Here is a 23632-nt window from a genome sequence, read left to right as displayed (position 1 = left end):
AATAGGGCATTGGATTAGGAAGATTAAAAAGTAGGAAGGATTCCTATGCAGGAAAATTTGAGTTATTTAGTCCAAGTAATAGAAATGAGGACAAATCTAATGCCCCATACTACAGACATGTACTTAGAATCAAATTGTAAGAATGTTGTTTGTAAATGCTGAGATCATCAGTAGCAGGTGACAAAGGGATAAATGTCCAAGTGTTTAGTCAAATGGAAGTTGCCTACGAGCCATACATAATCTGGCTATGAAAAGCACTGGTGTAAATATAACTGTAGAATGCATATTACATACTGCCAAGGAAGTAAATATTAACATTGGAATATAGCCCATTGTGAAAATTATTCTGACCAACTATACTCAAAAGGTGCATTCCCATCATCTAAGACATGAGAAAGTCTCTTAAATTGGTCAAGGTTACTGGGAACATGACTTTGAAAAGGACAAAAAACCAGATTGAGACATAATAAGATCACTGTCTATGAGATCAAATTTTGGTGCTGAATCATGGGAAAATAGGAATTTGAGCTGAGAAAAAGTATTGAGAGAAGAATAAATGTGAATAGAGGAACAGTGAATTATCATGAGTTAAACATATGAAGAAAGTTTCCAAGCCTTTAATGACCAGAATTTTAGGCATCTTTCATTATGAGTGAGGAGCAGTTGAAAGAAGTGAGATAGACTTCAAGATTATATTTGCTAAGATCATGAAGACTGTTGTAGGCTGTGATTCCCAAGAAAGCAAAAGAATGTATGCAGCCTGACATGAAATCCTTTTCAGCAAACAAACCTGAAATTTATAAAAGTTTGGAAAGTGGATAAGTGACTTAACCTGTATATTTGCCATCTACTTCTTATTCAAAATGGCTTAACAGTTCAAGTGCTAAGAAAGTAAGTTTCTAAGATATATAGATTATCTTAAAGTCTTGGAACAAGCTGCTCACACATTAGGTTCCATGGACTTTCAAAAAGCTCTTAATTAAATTGTAATTTTCCTGAACTGTCTTGGAACAAGTGCCTTCCTCTGACCCATCATCTTCTCCTTTAATCACAGAATCATCAAAGTTGGAAGAGAACTTCAAGATCATTTAGTCCAACAGTCAACCCAGCACCATCACAGTTATCCCCAAACCAAGTGCTACATCCAGACACTTGCCTTTTCCATTCTTTCACTGATGACTTTTTTTCCTTAATACAAATCTGAACCACTCCTAGCAAGGGAAAGTGTCTGATAAAGACCCATTTTTACTGATACAGAAGATTATGTCCTTTTCTATTTGATGCATTTTTTAAATACTGGCATTATATTGACTTTTCTTTGCAATAAAATAGAATAAATCACATTTTTATTTAACTTCATTTTAGGATTGAGTTGTTCTTCACAACAAAATTTTATTTTAAAGTGACATTCCTTTGTCATACTATATATTTTATTACGTGTTTCATGTATTTAAATATAGAGATACCATAATATTTGTGTCGGTTTTGGTTTAATGTATGTATAAGCAAGAATGGGCCATAGGCACTTAGGAGCTTCATGCAGAAAACATGTAAGAAAATCTTGCCATTGGAATTCATGATTTTCCCTTAGTTCAGAATCTTTGTACAGAGATCATGATTATTTGGGCCCTAAAAAAATGTTCTTGAAAAAAAATGCATAGATCATCCATTTCCCAGACCTCGTGTTGCATTCATAAAGCAAAATAGATATGGAAGCAACAGTGTTCAAGGAAGGCACCATCTTTCAGATTTATCCACTGGTATTGAACTCAGAATAAACTTCCTGATGCAATGCAGACTGAAATCTCATAATCTAGGATGCAGAGATTTCTGCTTTTTAGCTAAATTTTGTTTCACAGCAGCTTCTCTGACAATCCTCCTAGTTATTTAGTCACAACAACCTGTGAATCCTCTAATCTTCTTTACAGTACTCTCAAAGGAGAAGTCTGTCTCAATGCTGAACACATGGAACTCTCACTGAGGTACCAGATTAAAATGTGAATAAGATTTTATTTTAATTAAAAATTCTGCAGTAGGAACTATAAAAGAAGTAGAAAGAAAGTAGTAGGGATGTTGAAAGAATCAATTAGCTATGAAAAAATCACCTTTCCTTAAGATAACAGGTGATATACTGTTTTTTAATTGCACTATTTATTATGATGTGAGAAATAAGGACAGAATAATTTCTAATACTAATTGCTTTAGAACAAAGGTATAATAATCTAAAGAAGTAATTCTCATTTATTTTCTTATCTGGTGCTGTTTTGTCATTGTTTCTTATCTGTAAGTAATTAAATTTGACTGGGGCATCTGCCATTTATCACGAATTTTTAACATTTTAGCATTTAAATACAAACACATACCTTACTTACATAAGCCTTTAATTTACGACTATGTAAAATAATTTAATCAAAGTATGTGTTTGTACAGAGTTCATGAGCACAACACAAACACTTCCTATTTTCTATCTTTCAGTTTTTCTTAATATGCAGGGAATTAAAAACAAAAATAAAAATGCCATAAAATTTCCCACTGTGAATGTTTTCAAAGGTAGGAAAAAAGACTCAAATTTGAAAAACTTAATTTCCAATACATGCTTTCGTTTGTCATCTGTCTTCATAGAGTCCCTAAAATAATCATACAACCATAAGGCTCTAGAGACGTTTGAGATATCCTGTCCTCATGGCTCAAAGCAGGATCAGGTACACTTGAAATATTCTTATCTAATCTTTTCTTAAATATGTCTTGGCTAGTCATGTCTATTCCATAATTTTCTTAAATAATTTATTTCTGTGCTTCACTAGTTCATTTTAGAATTTCTTTTTCCTCAATGTACATCTCTTTTGGTACAATTTGTCCTATGCATTTTGAACATGGGGTAAAATTTAAGGGCCTTTCTTTTTTATCCCACTTTTTGTCCATCTGCACATTTTAATATTTTCATTTTTAATTTTTTTTCCCCAAACAAAAAAGATTTGGTACAAGGGTAATAATGTATAGAATGTATAGAATAACCTGACATAAAAATGTCAGGTAATTCTATAATTAAGCGTGTGTTCTCAAACTTCATGCCATGGGCCATGGGCCACTGTTGCCCATGCTAATTATATAAAATCACCTTGGTGTGACCATCTTTGTTGCAAATCTACCTTCATTAGGGCAAACTGTTGTCCAGCAACCTGTGTAGGAGCTGACTACATGTACCTTTCCCAGGATCACACAGAAACCCGGAGAGAAAGAACCTACTCCTCTGAGATGACTCCTATCACTGCTGTTTAAGACCATCCTTTCCCCTTCTGCAGGACCCTGACCCATTCCTTTCCAAACACAGCAGCAAGGCAGGTGTGCTCCCTGCAGACCCTGCTCATCACACTTCTCCTCCTGGGTGTCCCTTTCCCAGGGTACCGAATGAACCTGGGCTGCCAGATGTGTTTGACTCCTCATCTGACCCTCATACATCCACCTGCCACCGTTTCCTCTGTTCCTCTCTTGGGCTGCACAACATAGGATGTTTTCATCCTAAATTGCTAAGATTTGGAAAAGGAGTAAATAACTGGAGACGGGGTGTTTTAATAAAATATGTTGGACAAGATTAAATATAGGCATGAAGACTTACACTTGTCATGAAGTAATGATCAGTTTTCTTTTACTAAATGACAAGCATTATGCTTTAGATTTATATGCCTCTTAGATTTATCAATAAAGGCCTTGATATATATGCAAATGTTTGGTACAAATGTGATTTAACTACAAATGCAATTTAAATATAAATGTTTTATATTACATGTAGTAGTGTACGTGTCACAATGCTCATTGCTTTGTTTTTTTCCCCGAAAATGACTCAACATATAACAGCAGAGATAAAATTTTAAATAAAATACCTTTTCTCTCTTTACAAAAATGTTTCTTACTTTAAAAAATACTAAGTGAATGGAGAATTTACACAAAATGCACAGAAATTGCATTTAACCAAAGAAATCAATCAGCAGCAAATTATGACAAATAATACCCTTACTTTGTTACATATTCAAAAAACTGCAATTTTTTCCATTGACACAGTTAGCAATAAATATGTATGAATATTATGAGTATATGATTTGAAACAATGCAAGGGTAAAAGAATACTGCATTTCAGTCTGTATAATGACATATTTACCCTTTCCTCACTTCATTTATTCTTCAATGAAGAACTTCTGAATTCACTACTTTTTAATTTCAGGCTGCCTACTTGATTGCCATGCAGAATGAGTGAAATTAAATAGCAAGGGTAACTGCATCCTGCAGATTGGATAGAATTTAAAGGCTCTGGGAAAATACATCTCAGCAAAGATTACAGCAAGTTTAATCCATTTTGGTACAGACAGCACACCCTCACCTTTCTATTTAATTCACAGGTTCTCAATGTAGTCATTCCAGAAACTCAAGTCCTAGAAGTAGAAGGCTCTGAAAAAAACAGGCCTAAGCAGAGGGAACATAGTGCTAAGAAAAGTATTTTATTTTTTAAAACATTAATGTATTTTAAGTCAGGCCTAATAAATATATTAGATGCATTCTATCTATTTACCATTTCAGGTAAACCGATAGAATGATTAGCTGAAAACAACTAAGGAAATGTATTAGCCTCTCCATAAAATGTACTTGGAACTGTGTTTAAACTGGGATTTTTTGTAACGCCCAGCATTGGCCTTGTTATACTTCATCTAAATGTGATTGGAGTTTGTGATTGCCATGAGTGTTGTTTTGGTACGTCCCTGGTGCTCCTACAGTAACCAAGGATTTCTGGAGACTGCAGAGGGTTGATACTGGTTTGTTTCACTAATGTGCTGAGATTTTATACTTGTGGTAGGACATAGTTTCTCTAAGGTGCATCTACTGGGTGAATTGATGTGTTGTAACTAGTGGATAGCAAGCACTAATAAGCACAGTAATTTTCTTTTTCGAGGCTATTGAGGTAATGAAGTGCATTACTCACTAAGAACATGCTACCAGCAGGAGTTCTTTTTATTAACCTGGCTATGCACCACGTAGCAAATTGCCTCTTAATCCTTGTTTTGTTTTCTTTTCTTGCTATTAGGCAAATTAAAGAGGGAAAAAAATCTTTATAAAGGACTGGTAGAGTCTATTAAGTAATAGGATGTAGCTATGAAAATGGCAAACCACAAGCATGAAGTTCAGTTTGCCTGCACCACCCATGGTCATATGGAAGCTTGCAGTACTGGAATTCCTTTTTTTTTTTTGAAAACGTTGAAAGCTGTTTCTGCATTTGAAAAAGCAAAAACAGGTGAGTATGCTTTCTGGGTGGGAATGATATTTTTAAAATAAGTTTAATATTTTATTAAAATGTATTTAATGCATTTTATATTTTATTTTTATATTTTGTTTGTAATAACTATATTCTGAAGGTGGCATATCAGATATAATGTTTTGTTCCTCTCTAAACATAACTAAGAATGTGTAAGATTTTGAGATGAAATCTAAAAGCATAGAAAGTCTCAGTTACCCAGAGCAATTTTCTCCTGTCTGTGATCTTGACTATTTAGCCTCCAAATATGGATTATTATTATTTCATGCAGTATTTTGCATGGCAGGGCTCATGATCTTTGACTGGGGTTTCAGTGTACTGCCTTAGTATAAATAGTACATTGTAATCTCTTTGGTAATCTGGGAAGATGAAATACTCTTACAAATTCAGCAGGGCTTAAAGACTTTTAAAAGACACAGAGGAGAGAAGAGGTCACGGAAGCTCTTTTTGTCCTTCCATTTCCTCTGATCTCTACTCTCAGGTGCTTTGTTTACCTTCTTCCACATTCTATCTTTTCCAGGACTTGATGCAACTTTGTCTCATACCTTGAAGCTTTGTGCTAGTTTCTTGTTAATAAGGCTCCCCTGTCTTCTATTAGACTGTAAATGAGGTGCTGAGTGTTCTTCTGCTCCCTTATTTCTTGCTGTGAGGAGACAGGGTAGTCCTAGCCCACCCTTCCAGAGGTTATTATTGCTCAGCAATTAGCTATTAATGAAAATTACCTGTTGCTCTGTTATATTAACAATAGAGGGGAGAAAAAAATAAATTGGCAGACAGAGCCAATTTGTGTGCAATTCTATCCAAGCCATTAGGAAATAGATATTAAATGTTTCAGTCGCTAGGCTGTAATTCAGTGCTTGGTACATCATCCATTCTTGAGGGTTTCTTCTTTCAGACATAGTGTTCAGGTGGCTGAGACCAGAGCTGCATCTGTCTAGTCTTTATTAAAGTCCATCACCATGTACTGGAGTATCTTAAAAAAATGAGGATGTGCTGAGGGGGAAAGAAAAATTGTTGGGTTTTTGTGTGTTTGTTTTTTGTTTTTTTTTATGGACAGACAATTTCTGTGGGAATTTTTAGGAGCAAATGCAGTATTGGTCAAAATTTTCATTCACTTAGCAAGCAAGCAAAAAAAAAGAATTTACTCTTTTAGAGGAAATTAAAATAATGTGCTGTTCCAAACAGTAAAATTGCCTTCCTTCACTCTTCCTTATTCTATGTATCTGAGCTTGCACAGATGTATTTTAAAAAATTAAATGTCACAGTAACAGCAGATAAGGTGAAAACTTTTCTATTAACATTTCCATGAAATTTGATGAGCTCTGGATGCATATGATTTGTGAAAAAGAAAAAGATATCCATGAACCTTATTTCATTATCAGTATTACTCAGGCATATGGCCATACTGATTATTTCTTCCAAATCAGCTGACTTTTGATTAAACTTTGACTCTTGAAAGATAATTAGCATAAAAAAATAATCTACACAAATTAATTGCCCTGGGACTCCCAGCAGGGCTTTCACCCACAATCTGTGCCCATGGATCTTCGTTGTCCATCTCAGGTCAGGCTTTGGTCACTGCCTGGGCAATGTTTAGGTGTGTGTACCTCCAGTTCTGCCTCTGGTCCTGTCTCCCAGACAGACTTTGGACCTGTCTTGCAGTCTTGTCTCCAGCCCTGTCTCTGACCCTGTCTTTTTTCTTCTGACTGGACTCCCTGGATGGACTCTAAACCTGGTCCACCACTTGGCCTTGTTGGCGGAGCCTGTTGCTAGGATCCTGCTGTGCTTGCTGTGTTCAGACCCTGTGAGGCTGAACCTTGTTGGTAAGAGCATATTTGTGCTGGGGTTATCTTGGCTCTCCTCTCAGTGAACTCCTTACAGCAACCTGAAATACATCTGAGCAAAGTCTAAAATTCCAGTTAAGAAAATCCTACCAGTTATGGAAGGATTTTCCAATCTTGATCTCCATAACAATATTATGGAATCATAGAATTGTTTGACTTCCAATAGAACTTTAAAGGTCATTTAGTCCATCCCATCTGCTTTGGACAGGGACATTGTCTGATAGATCAAGTTGCTGAGAGCCATGTCCAACCTGACCTTGAACAACTTCCAACAATGGGACATCCACAACTTCTCTGACAAACCAGTGTCTTACCACTCTCATCACAAAAAATTTCATCCTTATATCTAGTCTAAATCTGTCTTCTTTAACATCATCACCCCCTGCAGAATTGCAAGAAAAATCACAATTCTCTTAGCCTTTCCTCATAGGAGAGATGTTCCACCTCTCTGATTATTTTTGTGGCTCTCTCCAGACCAGGTCAATGTCTCTCCTGTACTGAGGACTCCAGAGCTGGGTGCAGCACTTCTGGTGGAATCTCAGCAGGCTGGAGTAGACAAGGGTGAATCACCTTCCTTGACATGCTGGCCACACTTTTTTTGATGCAGCCTGGAATCTCTGCAGGTCTGCTCTCAATCTGTTCATCATGCATGCGCTGCAGGTAGGGGCAATTAGTGTAATCCATGTGCAGAACACTGCACTTGGTCTTTTTGAGCTGCATGTGTAGGCCCACATGTCAAGCCTGTCAAGGTCCCTCTGGATGGCATCCATTCCCTCCAGTTTGTAGGCTGCACCACACAGTTTGGTGTTGCCCAAGGGGTAGTACTCCTTACTAATCTCTATTTGAGAAGTGTCCAAAACCATGGATTAAACAGTAACAGAGAAAAATCTTGGACAACTGGACTCTTGGTTGACTATCCTGACTGTTCTAGCAGTCCTTGAAATGGCTTTGACTAATAAAACTAGCACTTTTCCAAATTACTCCCAGGTATGGAAATACCTAGAAATTAGCAATGACCAAACTCTTCAGGAAGCATATTTTATTGTTCTAGTTGGCCTCAGTGCTAGACAGTGGTTTGAGTTTGTTTCATTTACTGCTATTTTTGTAGATCACATATATCAATTTGACTCAAATTCTCAGCTTTTCTAGATGTGATAAAGGCAGTTGATTTCCCTAAAAATATTCTAGTGAGGAAATTTGAACACACAGACTGAATAAGGCAGTAACCTTGATAAGGAATGGTGTCTTAATAGACTTCCACAAACCTTAAGAAGCAATAAATTAAATTCTCTCAAATGCACATTTTAAAAATCATTCTCCCTTCAGTTCTGACAGTCATACAACAGATCTGGTTAGTTTAGTTTCATACCAGTGCAATGACACCAGACTACTGCAGAATTTAGGGAGTAACTGTTCTGGCAGTACACTTTACCAAATATTTACTGTATTTTTAGAAACTGTTGCTCAAATTAGACTGACTAGGTATATCTGAATAGACATCTTACACTGTGTCAGAACACCTCTGAGAAAGCAATGTTTAATGTAAATATTTTTAATTTTCTTTTAACAGACAGATTTTGTTTCTACTAATAAGAAGCATACCCTTTTGTTTCATAAGCACATAATTATGTTAACCATGGTTACAAGATTTACTAGTGGAACTGTAAGCATTCAATAACATATTGTATGATGACAAAAAAGGAGATTCTTATCTAGGTTCTCATTTTTGACCTACCGATTCACATTGAAGTGACTAAGTTATTTATAACTTTTCCATTCTTTCTAGTCAGAGTTATTTTTAATTGCATCTATTATTTTATAGAGGCATGTGCAGTAGCATTTTGCTTGATTATTTCCAGACACAAAGTCTGTCTTAGTAAAGAGAAGAAAGTATGTAGTTAATTTATCATCTCTATAAATTAACTCCATGTCAGGGAAAGATTTTTCTTTGTGTCATTAGGACAATCAAATAGAAGGCAAAAACAAGCAGGAGGATTTTTTACCCAGTTCTGTATTTACTGTATCAGTTTTTCTCCACTCAAAGTGATCTCAAAAGGCAGAAACTTCATGATGCATAGCAATGGGCATGTGAGAGTAAAGACTTGAAGATGACTGACTAGATAAGAGTTTTGCATAAAAGGATCTGGGGGTCCTGGTGGACAACAAATTGAGCATGAATCCATACTGTGTTCTAGCAAGTAATGAGGGCTAACTGGTTTAGAAAGAGCACCAGAGGTGCACAGCTAGAGTACGAGAGAGAAAAGAAGCAAGTTAAAGCAAAGGAAAATTTAATTCCATTTAGTTTTCATAATAAGGGGGTTCAAAGGGTGGACCAGTTTGCCCAGAGAAATTATGGAAATTCCGTTATTGATGATATAGATTCACAATTATGCTGAAAAAAGTTTTGGGTGCCTTGATCTAAGCTGGGAGTTGGGTCTAACCTCTAAATATTTTCAGCAGGACTTTGGACCTCATTCCTTCTGGAGAAGCCTCCCGGCCTGAGCTGTTCTATCAAGACCTTTATTTTCCATAGTGACACAGGGAGTGTCTTCAAGGACACACTCAGCAAGTTTGCAGATGACACCAAGGAGAGCCAAAAGTATGATCAGAAGTCTGGGGCACTTCTCCTAAGAGGAAAGGCTGAGAGAGTTGAGGTTTGTCAGCCTGGGGAAGAGAAAGCTTCAGGGAGAACTTATTTGGTAGCCTTTTAGTATTTGAAGGGGGCCTGTAAGAAAGATGTGGGCAAACATTTTAGGAGGGGTTGTGACATTACAAGATTTAACATTTTTAAACATAGAGAGGGCAAATTTAGATTAGATATAAAGAAGAAATTTTTTACAGCATGACTGGTGGAACATTGGCACCTGTTAGGCAGAGGTGGTGGATGCCCCAACCCTGGAAACATTCAAGGCCAGCTGGGATGGAGCTTTGAGCAACCTGAGCCACTTATAGCTGTCCCTACTCATTACATAGGGGTTGGACTTGATGGCCTTTAAAAGTCCCTACCAACACAAAGAATTCTATTATTCCATGAATTTATGAATCTCTGCTTCTGAAATGACTATAAACTATTCATAGCTTATTGCTTTCTAGACTTCATTTTTATTTTCACAAAACAGTCACCTCAGCTTTTTACAAAGGTTGAATGACACTAGATTCTCCCCTGAAGGAATACTACTCTTTCATTTGTTTGTCTCTTCCCAAAAAGAGATAGTACTAACCTTCTGATTGTGGAGACTAATGCTGATTTAAAGGCATAGCACAGGAAAAAAATGTGCAGGGTAAAAATTTCAAGTTGAGATGATGTGACAAACAAACCTGTGATTCCAGGTATTCAGGGCAGCATTCTGGGACTTTCTTCTTTGCTAACATATAGTAACTATTAAGCAGCAGCACTGCTAAAATTTGCATGTAACTGTAATTGAGAAAATCCTTTTCCTCATTCCTGCAATTTAGGATGATGTACATAACAAACTATCAAAATCACATAATAAATGAATGCCTCATATATATGCTACCTAGAAATTGAAATAAAGCTCTTCAGATCCTGACAAGATGGACTTTTAAAGAACGGATATATGCCACACAGAAATGTTAGGTCAGGATGCCAGGTAGAATCTTCAAATTTTTAAATTACATTTACTCACTTAGCATCTTCTTTCCCATTTTTGAGTTCATGCTCTTCCTGTTGAGTTGTCTTAGCTGGTTCAGTTGAGTTTCCAGGTTTTGAAGGCTCAGGTGCTTTTGCTGATTCTATATCTAGAAAAAAAGGTTTTCATTTTTAAAAACGAAATTTTAAACAATTATAATAATAATTTTGAAGGAATCACAGTCTGTGTGACATTATTTCTTCAGTAGATAAGCACTAAGAGACACAACTTCTGGGGCCTGACCTCTGAACAGTATCCTGCATAAATCTGTTTCAGTGCTAACTGTAACTGCATGTTTATGAGAAGTTCACCTATTAGAATATGCAATTTACTTGTGGTTTTTAGATAGATTAATCAGTAGACAGCTCAATAATGGTCAATTTAGAGCTCTTCTGTATTTTTGAGGGACAAGAAGTGATGTAGCAAGGTAGAGGACAGATAGATCTGTCCAGAAATGCCTTGTGAAATACAGCAAAAAAGTGAAGAGTAGCTAATTTTCTTATGAATAGAAATGCTAATAAAATTATCAGTGCTTCAGTGTTTGTACTGCATCAAAGATGTTGCTTCAGCTTCCATGATAGTACTGTTTATTGCTGAGTAAATTATGATTGCAATATATCATTAAGGATGTGAGTATGTTGTACTTTGTCTAGTCTATTTCTTCATTTCTGTTACTAGTAACGTTTTTGAAGTCATCTAAGTAGGAAGTCTGTAGAGTTTGAAGCAAATGTCATGGTCTTTTGCCATTTGAGTGGCCTTAAGTGATGCTTTCTTATAGCTCCTCCCATATCTTTTTTAAACTTCCATGTCGAAAAAGAATTTGATAGCTCTCATCAGTCTGACACTTTGCATAATGGAGGAACAAGCTCAGCCTTCACAAATATTTAAAGTAATATAATGATAGAGGAAAAACTTGGCAGCAAAACACGGCAACAAATAGATCAGGAGCCTGTTGTATGTGCTGTATTTTAAGTTTGAGACTCAAAGAAAATTAAATTAAAAATATTTTACATGGATATTCTAAAGTTACTTTTCTGATAGTTAAACTCCATATTTAGAGAGTTATTCCTTTAAAAGAAGCAAAAAAATCCAGCACTTGTTGCAGCTTCTGCTCCCTTTTGAATTCATGGTTTGTAGTATCCCAGTTCTCCCTGCCTTGGCTCCACAATCCAAAAAGCCAAGTACTCAATAAAGAGCGATAGCAAAGCTAATCTCAACAGTTCTGTAATCACCCCACTTTGGGATTTTTTTTTATAGCAGTTACTCCTAGCTGTGTCTATAGGCTACAATCTGATGTGAACAATTAGAGCAGTGAAATGGTGCTGAAAGCATGACATTGAATTTCTATGTCACACATAAATATGTGGCATATCTGGCAGATAGATTTCAAATGACATGTATTGTTATTCGCTGAAATCAGTGACAATCAGCAGCTTGAATAAAGTAGTTTGACTCATGGACTTATTATTTTGGTTTGGTTTTATTCTAAAGGAATCCAGTTATGAGTTCCTAAAGGGTTTTGGGGTTTTGGGTTTTTTTTTTTTGGGGGGGGGGGCAGGAAGAGGAAATCAGGGGACAATCAAGAGGGTTTTTTAGAAGGGCATTCTTCATTGAAACAAAATGCCAGTGTAGGTATAGTGTTTAGTGTAACAGGCTCCTGAATAAGACAATCCATCTTTGGAATGACAACATGTGTGAGAAGCAAAAAGCATAAAATAAAAAATATATGATTCTTGCACATAAACACTCCTGTACAGAGGATAACAACTTCTAAGCTTGATAGATATTCTCAAGGTATTCGGTCTGATGCCTGAACCCACACTGACCATTAAATGCAAATTGCATTCAGACTGAAGGAAAACCTTGCAATTCCATGAAAATTTTTTCATACAAAGATTAATAAATTTCTAGCAGGGCTAGTTTGCATTAATATTAGTATCAGGACCTAGCACCACTACTAGCTCTGTGTCAACTTTTATTTCTTCCTTTCTGTGTGAAATTGAGAGGTCTGTCTTCATAGTCACATACTAAAAAAATAAACACATTGCTCTTCACTGCTTAAATCTAGCCCATAGTCTTCTAACTCATGAAACCAGGCCCAAAGGAATGCCCTTAATAACAGTGTGGGCATTTTAAGGAAAAATTAGACTACAACTGTTGGTTTCCAGAATAGATAATGATCCAGCAGGTAGGGGGCAGGTTTGCAGGACAGCTTTGCATAACTTTGGTCATGGTAGTGAAACCATGAGTGAGAAAAAAGGCAGAATCTTACCAAGGCGCCAACAATAAATGCAATTTTTGAAAACATACAGATCCATGCTGACTCAACAAAATAATGGGTTTGAGTTTTTCTGAATTCTTTACATTCTCATTGTGCTGGCATGTAGGTGGCTGAAGTTCCCAATGCATCAGTGGTGGGAGTTGGGGAATGAAGCCCACTGGTGTCTGCAGATTCTAAATATTTGGCCTTCCTGTAAGGATAATACATTTTAAAACTGTATTGGAATGTATTACTGGTTCTGTTTTAAGATGGAAGGGGGAAGTGAGAGTTGTGGAAGTATCACTTTGTGGAAAAAACACTGTTTAATGGAATCCCTCCAAATAAATCTGATTAAATTTATAAGCCCACTGAAACCTTATCATACCAGTGATCTGCCTAGGACCCCAAGGAGCAAGGAACAAGACACAATTTATAAAATCCATTTGTTCACCTCTCTTAAATGAGTTTTTAGATATTAAGATATGAATAAATGTCAGCAGCTGGATAGTAGCAGTTTGAGTACAAAACAGAAAAATTGTTTTTGCTTTGCTATAGCTCAGGAAGGGAAGAATTTCTTTCGTAGAATTCCCAGCCAGCTCCACTGTCTTGCTCTAGCAGTCTGAGCAGTATCACACCTATGCTTCCCCTCCCATCTCTACTGGTTGGATATACATAAATGTAGAACTTGTCATGGCTAGCAGTTACTAATATAAAAGCAAGAGTTTCCTGAGCTTCTTCTTTTGTCTGCTCAAAAGCACATTTTAGTTCAACTTAATCATCAATTGACATAATCTTATTTAATTTTGAATCCACAATATATTGTTTTATAGGGTGATTCACAAAACATTGACTCACTTTTATCTTCTTTTTCATCTGTGGAAGCAATATTTCCATCAGAACACCCATGCATAATGTCTATTTCATATTAATTAAATATATATGGTAAAATACTTCCTTCTACTCTTAACTTCTTAGTGACTTTTACAAAAATGTAATAATTTTAAAATACACTGTTGCTTAAAAACTACTATATGATTGCATAATGACAGTGTAGTACTAATTATACTTGAGTTGAAGTGTATGTAATACAGTTGTAAATGTTACCACTCATTTCTGATGTTTATTACCAGGATTAGTGTAAGCAATGCTGATTTAAAGAACATTTAATGTTGTTCTTTTTTGTTCCTTCAGTAATGAAAAATGATACTGCAAATCTGATTAGCCTGAACTATCTTGACCCGTTTTTCAGTACTTGACAGAAATACAGAAGAGAATTAGTTATGGTAGACAAAAAGACAAAGATAAAGGAATACTTTATATTTCTTCTGTTGAGTATATATTTGATGGTTACTTGAAAACTCTTTGTAGCTTGACGTTTGTGCTCTGTGCTGGTTTCAGCTGGAGTACAGTTACTTTTCACCAGTGGCTGCTGCTGGATCTGGGCTGAACACAGGGCTGATAATACAGAGATGTTTTTGTTATTTCTAGGCAGGGCTTGCACAGTGGTGAGGAGACTGGGGATGCATGGAAGCCTGGGAAAGACATGGATGGAACAGCTGACCCTAACTGACCAAAGAGATATTCCAGGCCATATAGAACTTTATATAATGTCCATGCTCGGTATATAAACTAGGGGAAAGAAGTAGGAAGGAAGTTGGGAGTGATTGTGCCTAACTTCCCAAGTAACTGTTGCACATGACTGGAACCCTGCTTTCCTGGAGGTGGCTGTCAATGGGAATTGAATTAATTCCTTTTTTTGCTTTGCCTGTGTGCATGGCCTTTGCCTTCCCTAATAAACTGATAAAATATCTAAACTCACAAGTTTTCTAGCTTTTATCCTTCTGATTCTCTCCCCAGTTCTGCTGGTCAGGGAGTTAGTAAGAGGCTGTGTGGCGCTTGGTTGCTTGCTGGGGTTAAACTGCAATATTCCTGCATGATAACATTAATTTAATAAAATTAATTTAATATACAATCAATGGTGCCAATTTTAATGGTTCATGGAAACACTTGAGGGTAGACAGCATTGTTTGAAACAGGAAAAGGAGTATAAAGACATGGTTAGAGTCTGCTAGTAGGAGGCAGAGTGACTAATGTTTGAGTAATTTGTTCTTTTTAGCAGTGACGTATTATCTGCCTTAGAAACATAATTTTAAGCACTTAAAATCAGTAATTTTTTTGACATTTCCTCGTTTTTGCAAAGTGTTAGACATTTCAAAATATGTTAGAAGTTTCAGATTGGCTTTTAGGTGGTATTGCCTGCAAAGTAGCATAGAGAGCAGGTTCTCTTGAATAGCTTAAGACTTATTTGGCACTTGGAGCAATGGAATAGAAACAAGAGAACAAGTCTACAAACTCCATGTAAGGCTTGTGACATAGTTAGTCATTTGCCTGATTGTCCTTGCCTCACAGAGGTGTTCTTGAGCTATCCAAAACTTCTAAAAATGGCTATAGGCTCACAAAGATCTCAAGAAAGAATAGACATAGAAAACCTATGGATGAAGGAGAGAAAAGAATTCAGGTCTGACATGAAAAAATGCACACCTTTGTAATCTTCTTCTGATATGAAAAATTAGAGCAGTGAAATGGTGCTGCAAGCATGGCATTTCTTGAAGCAATGTTTCTTGAATAAATGCTGTGTACAGGGAAAAAAATTCTGAAATCAACGGGTGAAATAAAAGATCAGTAAGTAGATCCGTCTTAACCCTCAGCTTCAGTGGCTAACAAAAGTATTATTTAAGTTTATTTTCTATGAAAGAAAGATTGTATGAAGAAGTTGAGTTTGTTCCCCTAACATTTAGACGTGTCACTCATGTGAAAAAATGAAGATCTGAGAGGAGTTAAAAGACTTCACATCAGCAGGAGGGATTAAAGCTGATTGGACATATTCAAGTCCTTGGTAATCTTTGAAAAATATTTTATTTTTTATATTATTTTATGGAAATAATAGCTGCCTGTTTTCTGATGCCAGTGATGAGCATAAAGGATAATGTGACAAGGAATAAGATTATTTCAAAATCTCTATTGATTGGCAGGTTTAGTCTATTGGGCTGCAGCTTATAAATTCACATATTTCATTTGTATTTTTTGAAATAAAAACCATTTATTTAAGTCTGGATTTCCTGGTGTTAAGGGACAGGTCTTGTCTTGCTGCTGAAGGGCAATTTAGGAGTCAAATCCATAACAAGCAAAACAAAGGTTTTAGCAAAATTTCATGTTTCATTCAAATCACCCTTCTAGGAGTTTTAACTCAGTTGTAGGCCATGCAGAGTTAGTTGGTACCTAAGTAACAAGAATTAGCCAAGGTTTTACAGCATAGGATTTTGGTACCCTCAATAAATAATCTGATTTATTTCTATCTCCAGGAAGGGAGAGCAACCATATTCTGTATAACAGCTAGCGATCAAGCCTCTCCTCTTGGCTCTCAGCCTTATTTATTTGTGATAGGGTCAAATACATGTTGGGAGGGGTTTTTACCTCCTTTTTAAAAGATTCAACAATTGTAATATAAATTGTTGAATCTTTTAATATATAGTATAAATATATACTGAAATAAAAGTCCTTCATTCTTCCTGCATGGTTACTGTTTTGTTTAACTTCTAGGTTCATTCTATGATCCATGTGTAGGTTAGTTACATGCTCCACTCTAATTTCTCGGATTCCATAGGGTTTTGCTTTCTTTTCAGCAAGATGGCCCAGAGGCTGGGAGGGCTATGGAACTTCCTCCCTCTCCTCTCTAGCCTAGGTTTTACACAGGTAGTTAGGCAGCTCTGCAAGAGTGGGAGAGATATGGGTTTGAACCCTCTTATTATGAAAGAGGCAAGGTATAACAGGTAGGCTAATATGTCAGAGGGGACAGCTTTTACTTGTCTTGTTAGTGGAAAAGTGACAGTTCCTCAAGTACCTGAACAGAAGAGGAAGTCCAGAGTGAATTGAAGTTGCTTTTGAGCACCCCTTACCTCTGTGGGGCTGCACTGCTTATTTGAGATACCTGCCAAAGCATCTAGGCTCTGAATATGCAACTGCAGCATGTATAGCAGTACCTATGGTAGTTTAGCTTTCTCACTCAAGTCCTAGCAAGGACAAAGCAATGCCAATATGCATTATAGTAAAAGCTGAATAAATGTGACTGTGACTTTGGAAAACATCTTTGTGACACTTGTTTACCACCCTTGAGCCAAGAATGACACAAGAACAGATGAGAGACCCAAAGCAAGAGGAGAAAAGAAGGGTTTATTACAAAAGATTCTTTGGTTTTTATAGAGTGATATGATACATTCAACTTGATTGGCTACTTAATAAAAAACATCTTTCTCAAAAACAGTCCTTGAGAAGAACAGAAAAACAAGGTGGGAAAACACCACGTGTAGATTATTTATCCTAACAAGTTTATCACATTCCTACAACTCCCTAAAAATCCTCACAAGCCACTGTGAGAAATGATTGCCTTTCTCTCTCCCTGATCGGCTGGCATCAACACTTGTTGATTTAGTAGAAGATCAAAACCCAAAATATTGGAAACAGTCATGTTTCTAGTAAGGGAAAAGTATAAAGATGAGGACAGAATTCAGATAAATACTAAAATGTAGTTGAAAAGAATCAAACTGGAATTATATGTCAGGAGAATGAAATAAATTATAAAACAGAGAATGATAATGCAGTCAGCAGCTAACAGGTGGAGGCTGAATATGTCCTTCTAAAGAGAGCACCAACAGAGCTATTGAACAGCAGTGGGTAAAACAAGGGAAGCATTTGTATAGCCAGTCAATTCTGGGACATGATAAATATGCAAAGAAATTATAGCAATTGGATTCAATATCACGGAGAACCTGTAATTAGGTGAATCACACCTTGTTAAGTACACCAAAAAAATTCAGGGAACAAATTAAAAAAATGAATCCATTATGGAACAAACTGACTAAGCAGAGAGAATTAATTACAGAGTGAAGTAATTATGCAAAGAATTAATCATAAAGTAAGTTAGTGATAGAGAGGGCAACTGAGGAGGCAGAAATAGGGCAATGAGTGTCCAACAAAGAAGCCAAAAGTACCAGGGGTTCCTGTCTGACCTAAGTGGCCAAGTTTTAATCAAGCAGGTTCCAATGGTACTTCCTGTTGGATTCTCATGTGTGCTGGAAACATTGTGGTGCTTTGTGAAGTATGTAGAGAAAGGAAAAAGGTAATGGCTGGTTTTGGTGATGAGAAAAGAAGGGGGTGAAGATAAGCTCTACTCAGTCTGTTGATTTGTATTTAGCGCTATGGAATTGCAAACTGATACTATGATTATGGGTTTTCCTGGTCTATTTTGTTTTGATTATACCAGAGAAAGTATAATAAAACAAGAGGCCTTGGAAAGGCTTTACTCTAACACATTTGAAGTTCTCCATTTAGCTGATCAGCCTTAACTAATGTTGTTTGGGCTCTGGCTGTACTCCAAATTTGTACATACAGCATAAATGCTTTCTCTAACCTCTCATCCTCTGCTTACCCACACAAATTCTCATTTTCTTCTTCCAGAAGATTATCACACAATTTTGAGTCTGACACAAAGTTCACAAAATTTTGCAGAAATTTATCTGGACCGTCCTGTGAACTGCTTTAGATTAGCTTCCATTTTCTGTCCAGAGATAAAGAAGTTCCTTATTTGGCTCAGATGATAGGGACTTACATTCAGAGTGGTGAAAATCATAAGCTTCTCCTGAGTGTGGTCCCTGTAAATTTTCTGGCTTGTAAAGCCATTGTCTATCTAATTAATTAATACTCTTCATGTCTTGTCGCAGCTGTTTGAAAATGAGATTTGAAGTATCTTCTAAAAGAATGGTAGATTTAAAAATATCCCCAAAACACATGGACCCTAACTCAGTTATTAAAATTTCCTGACGTAACTAATTATGTAGTTGCTACTATACCACCACTTATATTTTAGAAGGAAAAAAAGTAGTTGATTATGCCAAAATATATCTTAATTAGTTATATTTATCTGTAAAATTAGATTAAGTTTTTACGGGAAACAAAGAGAATTTCTGTACTTATACTCCGTTCTGTCATGAGGTAGTATCTGTGACTTAGTGTTGCTAAAAAGCCAAATATCATATTTGGTTTTTTCCATTGCTGCTACAGTAAATTCAGGACAGACTTTTTTTTTTCTCTTAATTTCATGCTACAGCCATTATATAACAAGACAATTGCATTAAATGGACTTTGTTTAAAATTTCATTACATGAGGAAACAAATTGTGACACTTGCTATGATTACACAAGTCAGGTTTGTGAAAGTTTCCTTATAATCTCTTTCCAGTTGCTTCACTCTTAGTTATTTTTTATCACAAAAACCTGGAGATTCCTCAGTCTTTGCTTTGCTGCTTCAGTGAAATGAACATGAACATGAACTGCTCTCCTAAAGGAAAAGCATGAGGTGACAGGAAGACTGGGCTCTGTTTTTCTCCAGGAGTGGAGGATGGAAAAGGAAAGGGCTGCACCACTCATGCTCTGAGGGAGGGAGGGAGGAGGGGCTGCGGCCCAGCAGTGTTTGGTGCTTATCCCATCCTGAGCCTTTATTTTGGGAGCAGGTGTAAGCAGTTATTCAGGCTCTGGTATGCACAAAACAGGCTTGGCTACTGGAGGTGGGGGAAGAGGGGGGCAGGACAGCCATGGCCAGTGGCCTCTGTCCCCAGAAACCAACTGCTTAGGCAGAAAATTACCTCATTACTGCCCTGAGTTCTATGTTTCTGAGTACCAGTCCTGAATAGCTTCTGAATGGGGATGCAAATATTTCTAACAGCATTGTTTTTTTTTTTTTTTTTTTTTTTTTTTTAATTAAATTTTTGGACGTATTTTGCATTTGTTTTTTTTTTTTTCTTTTTTTTTAAGTTTGGAATGGCTGTTCAGTGAAATCTTTGAATGTCAGATAGTTAAAGGTCTGACTTATTTTTTCTTGTACCTCTTATCTCTTCTGGTGAGAAGAGTGAGTAAAAGAGACATTAAAAATATGTTGGTTTTGTTTTTCTTAAGCCACTAAATACCTTTATTTTAAAATTTCTAAGGAGCCAAATTGCAGTAAGAGCACATATAGCTTCCTAGACTAGCTGATCAGAGGGGGCAGGCTCATGAAGGCACTGTGTGCTTAAAAGCTTGTTGCCTTTTGTTATTATTGGATACTGTTCCTATATTTGTAACAAATCATTGGCCTGGGGTCAATGACAATTCAGAGATCTTAATTTCTTCCGCAAAGAAAAAATAAGAGCTCCTGCCAGAGCACTAGGAAAACAACAGTTTAATTTACAATCCTATAGAGAATACATATACTATGTCCACATAATCTTTGAAAACTCATAAATTACTGACCTTGTTGCTTTGGGTTAGGCTCTGCTTTATTATTGGCCTCTGCTTTCTGTGGTTCATTTGTTGTTTTATTTTCATCCTTAAAAAAAAACCCCACAAGATTAGAAACTGTAGATTATCATTGTTGAGAATGATAAGGGTAGTTTGATGTCTGCAACATTTTTGTAGGAATTTGATTAAGCTGCCACACACGGACCATTGTTCCTGGGTGTTCTATGTGTTTCCATATGGATTTGCCGAATGGCTTGTGATGGGTGTTGAAATCAAACACTGGAATCTTCACATCCTTGGTGCAAACCCAGCTGCTCAGCTTAGAGATGCAGAGTTGTCTTGTTCAGTGCTGCCTCTCACAAGCCAATGTGCATCTCTGAGTGAGTCATGATTCTGCCTGAACCTCCTGCTGGCCTTACACACCCGGCATATTTTGAGCTACCTTAACACAATGACACATGTCAATCTCTACAAAATACTGAGATGATATCAACTTTCACTGCAAAATATTAACTTCCTCCCACACTTGCTGACTTAGATCCATTGACCAAATCCTTGTGTACCTCTACCTTGACTCATCTCAGTTTTAACAGAGTGGCCTTTGGAGGAAGGAGTGAGATGTGCATCGGGAGTCCTAGGCCTCCACAATACTATGTAACAACATTGTGTTAATCAATCAGCATTTGTTATCCCATGTAGAATGATTTTTCCTGGTGTGCAGCAGGCTTATTAATAGAAAAGGGCATTGGGTTGTATCAGCATATGGAAAAATTATTTGACATTAGGATCTTTCAGATCTTCATACACTTTTTTTTCTTTTCTTTTCCTAGATCAGTGACCTTCTTTTTGTTTGTGTTTCTGAGAATAAATTGGTTTGATTTTTTGTGGGGTTTTTTTCCTACGAAAATATTTGTGTTTTCCTGCCTGTTTTTATTCGAAGAATCAGGCACTGAAGTTCTAATATACATATGTATACAGAACTAAATTATAAACTTTATATACATATTTATAGGTAAGCATATTATCATTCCAATCCTTGAGTATGCAAAATCTGTGCATACTCCAGGCTTTTGCATGATGTTTTGTTGCAAAGGTTGTTTTCTTTGTTTCAGGCTCATTCCTAATAGTATAAGTAGATAAATTAGTGCATTAATCAGTATAGTAACCATTTACCAGACATTATGTACTTTCTTCTCTTTCTTCTTTACTCTTGCCATGCAGGCAAGAAATGTCTTAATCCCTAATCCATTCATGTGCCTCCATTTTAGCAGAGTTTTGAACAGTGTAGGCTGATGGTGGTACAACCTGAATGTTGTGCTGATGTATGAAATTATTCTCACCAGAAAACTAATCCTTGTCTCCAGTGAAACCTAAATCGATCTGTTTTACTGGAGCACTTTGCCAAGTGAGGTATCAGTCTGCACAGGACTAACCTGTTGACATACAGAAGTTTTCTTCTTTCAAAACATTTTATTGACACAAGAATACTGAACTGTAAAAGCATGAACAATGCCTGTAGATCTGCAGTATATAAAGGTGATTGAACATAGACATTTTTGCCAATTTTTTGTGGATGACAGTATGGATATGCCAACTTACTTAAAATTAACTTTATAATGGAGAGGTTTTGACTGTTTCAATAGGCATGAATGATTAATAGCATGAATGATTAATATCAGACTGATATTAAAGAACCTTTGTCACTTCCATAATTATTTGGTGAAGCCATAAATTGTTGTCATTTTGTCTTGTAAAGTTTTGATTATGTCAAGTTGGAAAAAGCAAAAATGTTTTTTGGAAATTATAGGGAAAAGATGAAGTTCAAAGGCAATGAAAGAAAAAGTACTTATCATTTTTCTCCTGTTTAAAATGTTTCATAATTAAATAGAAAACAATGAATTAACTTTTATGGTGGAGAAATAGTTTATAAAAATATAGACTGTAGACTAAAATGACAGACTTTATTTTTCCTAGAGGATTTACATTATTTAAACCAAGCTGAAAAAAGGATTTCTTTAAAAAGCTACTAAATTACTTTGTCTTTCCAGTGTTTATCAGGAAGCAGGCTGATATAAACCTGCATGACATTCTAATATTCAGAAAGGACACACTGACATTTCCTGCCAGAAGGAAACAAGATGCATAAAATATATCATCATATGTAAAGCAGCAGTACCTGTATCTCTCATTCTCCATTTGCAATGTTGATCATGATCTCTCATAAGCCTGTACTATTTCAGGTTATCCCTATTTGGAAAGCAGCTTTCAAAAGGAGAAAACTGTATTTTCTTCATAAAGAAAAGATGGTAGGGTAAAGGAGAATAAAGAAATTTATTTAATTTTTCTACATAAAGATTGATACTATATTCAGTAAGTATATTTGAAATTCTAACCTTTGGTATTTACTTACATAAATACATTCTTAACAAAAAGATTCTATTAATGAGTCTGTAACAGACAAGAAAAACCATACCTGGCCTGTGGATGCCTTTGGTGGTGGAGGGGCACCTTCATCCTTGCAATCTGCTATCTCAGGTGCTAATTTTGGTCTAGAAAATACTGATTTTAGTTTTCTAAACATCTTGCCTCTTCAGCTCCCCTGAAGCCTCTATGACTCTTTTGCCATGAACAGGTTTATAGCGCATGTTTTCTTGCCATCAGTAATCAAGCCAATTAGACAGTTAATCAGGTTTAGGTCTGATTAGTGCCTTAGAGAAATTTCTTGCACAGTCTATTTCACTGGCAGTTTTTTGGTCAACATTAGCACTTTTTCTTTTTATCTTGTAGAATAAGTTATTTGTAAATTATTTTTAATCTTAACAGTTAAACCATATACAGTTTTACTTTTCATGCAAGAAGTCAGAGGAGAGTGATTTTCTTTTCTTTTTAGAATAAACCAGTGTCTAATCTTTTATGTATTGGGTATTAACCACTTAATTTATGTTTAGAGATAGGTTTTGAGTTGTTAACATATCTGCAGTTTAGCCAGGAAATGAAAATAATTAATTAATAAATAACCAAAAATACAATACCTGATGCCTCAAAAGATTCAATTTCTTTGCAGTCCTTTTAAGTGCATGACAATAAAAGGTCTTCTCTTGGGGGTTGTTTTGGCAACTTTATACCTTGTCTCATTCTTCTTATTTGAAAACATGGAAAAAAAAATCGCCCTTCATTTTCTAATGTGTTTACAGGCAGTACGATTTTTGGTGTCTTAGAATTTTGATGAGAATAAGTGTTAGGTGAGT

At 36.1% G+C, this 23632-nt stretch overlaps 1 protein-coding gene across 1 annotated transcript in view; it reads right to left on the bottom strand.

Moving 5' to 3' along the window:
- CNGB3 (cyclic nucleotide gated channel subunit beta 3) overlaps window positions 1-22965 on the bottom strand; it is a 60599-nt gene extending 37634 nt beyond the window's left edge. The window contains exons 1-3 of the mRNA XM_064703590.1: window positions 22858-22965; window positions 20397-20472; window positions 10794-10905 (exon numbers count right to left, since the gene is read on the bottom strand). Of these exons, the coding sequence (XP_064559660.1) occupies window positions 10794-10905; window positions 20397-20472; window positions 22858-22965 (296 nt within the window). The remainder of the gene's footprint in view (window positions 1-10793; window positions 10906-20396; window positions 20473-22857) is intronic.
- Window positions 22966-23632: the final 667 nt, after the last annotated feature.

This window comes from Zonotrichia leucophrys, chromosome 2, assembly GCF_028769735.1.
Source record: "Zonotrichia leucophrys gambelii isolate GWCS_2022_RI chromosome 2, RI_Zleu_2.0, whole genome shotgun sequence".
In the NCBI taxonomy this organism is placed as follows: Eukaryota; Metazoa; Chordata; class Aves; order Passeriformes; family Passerellidae; genus Zonotrichia; species Zonotrichia leucophrys.
Note: the sequence above shows the minus strand (reverse complement) of the source record. Positions and strands in the feature narration are given on the sequence as shown.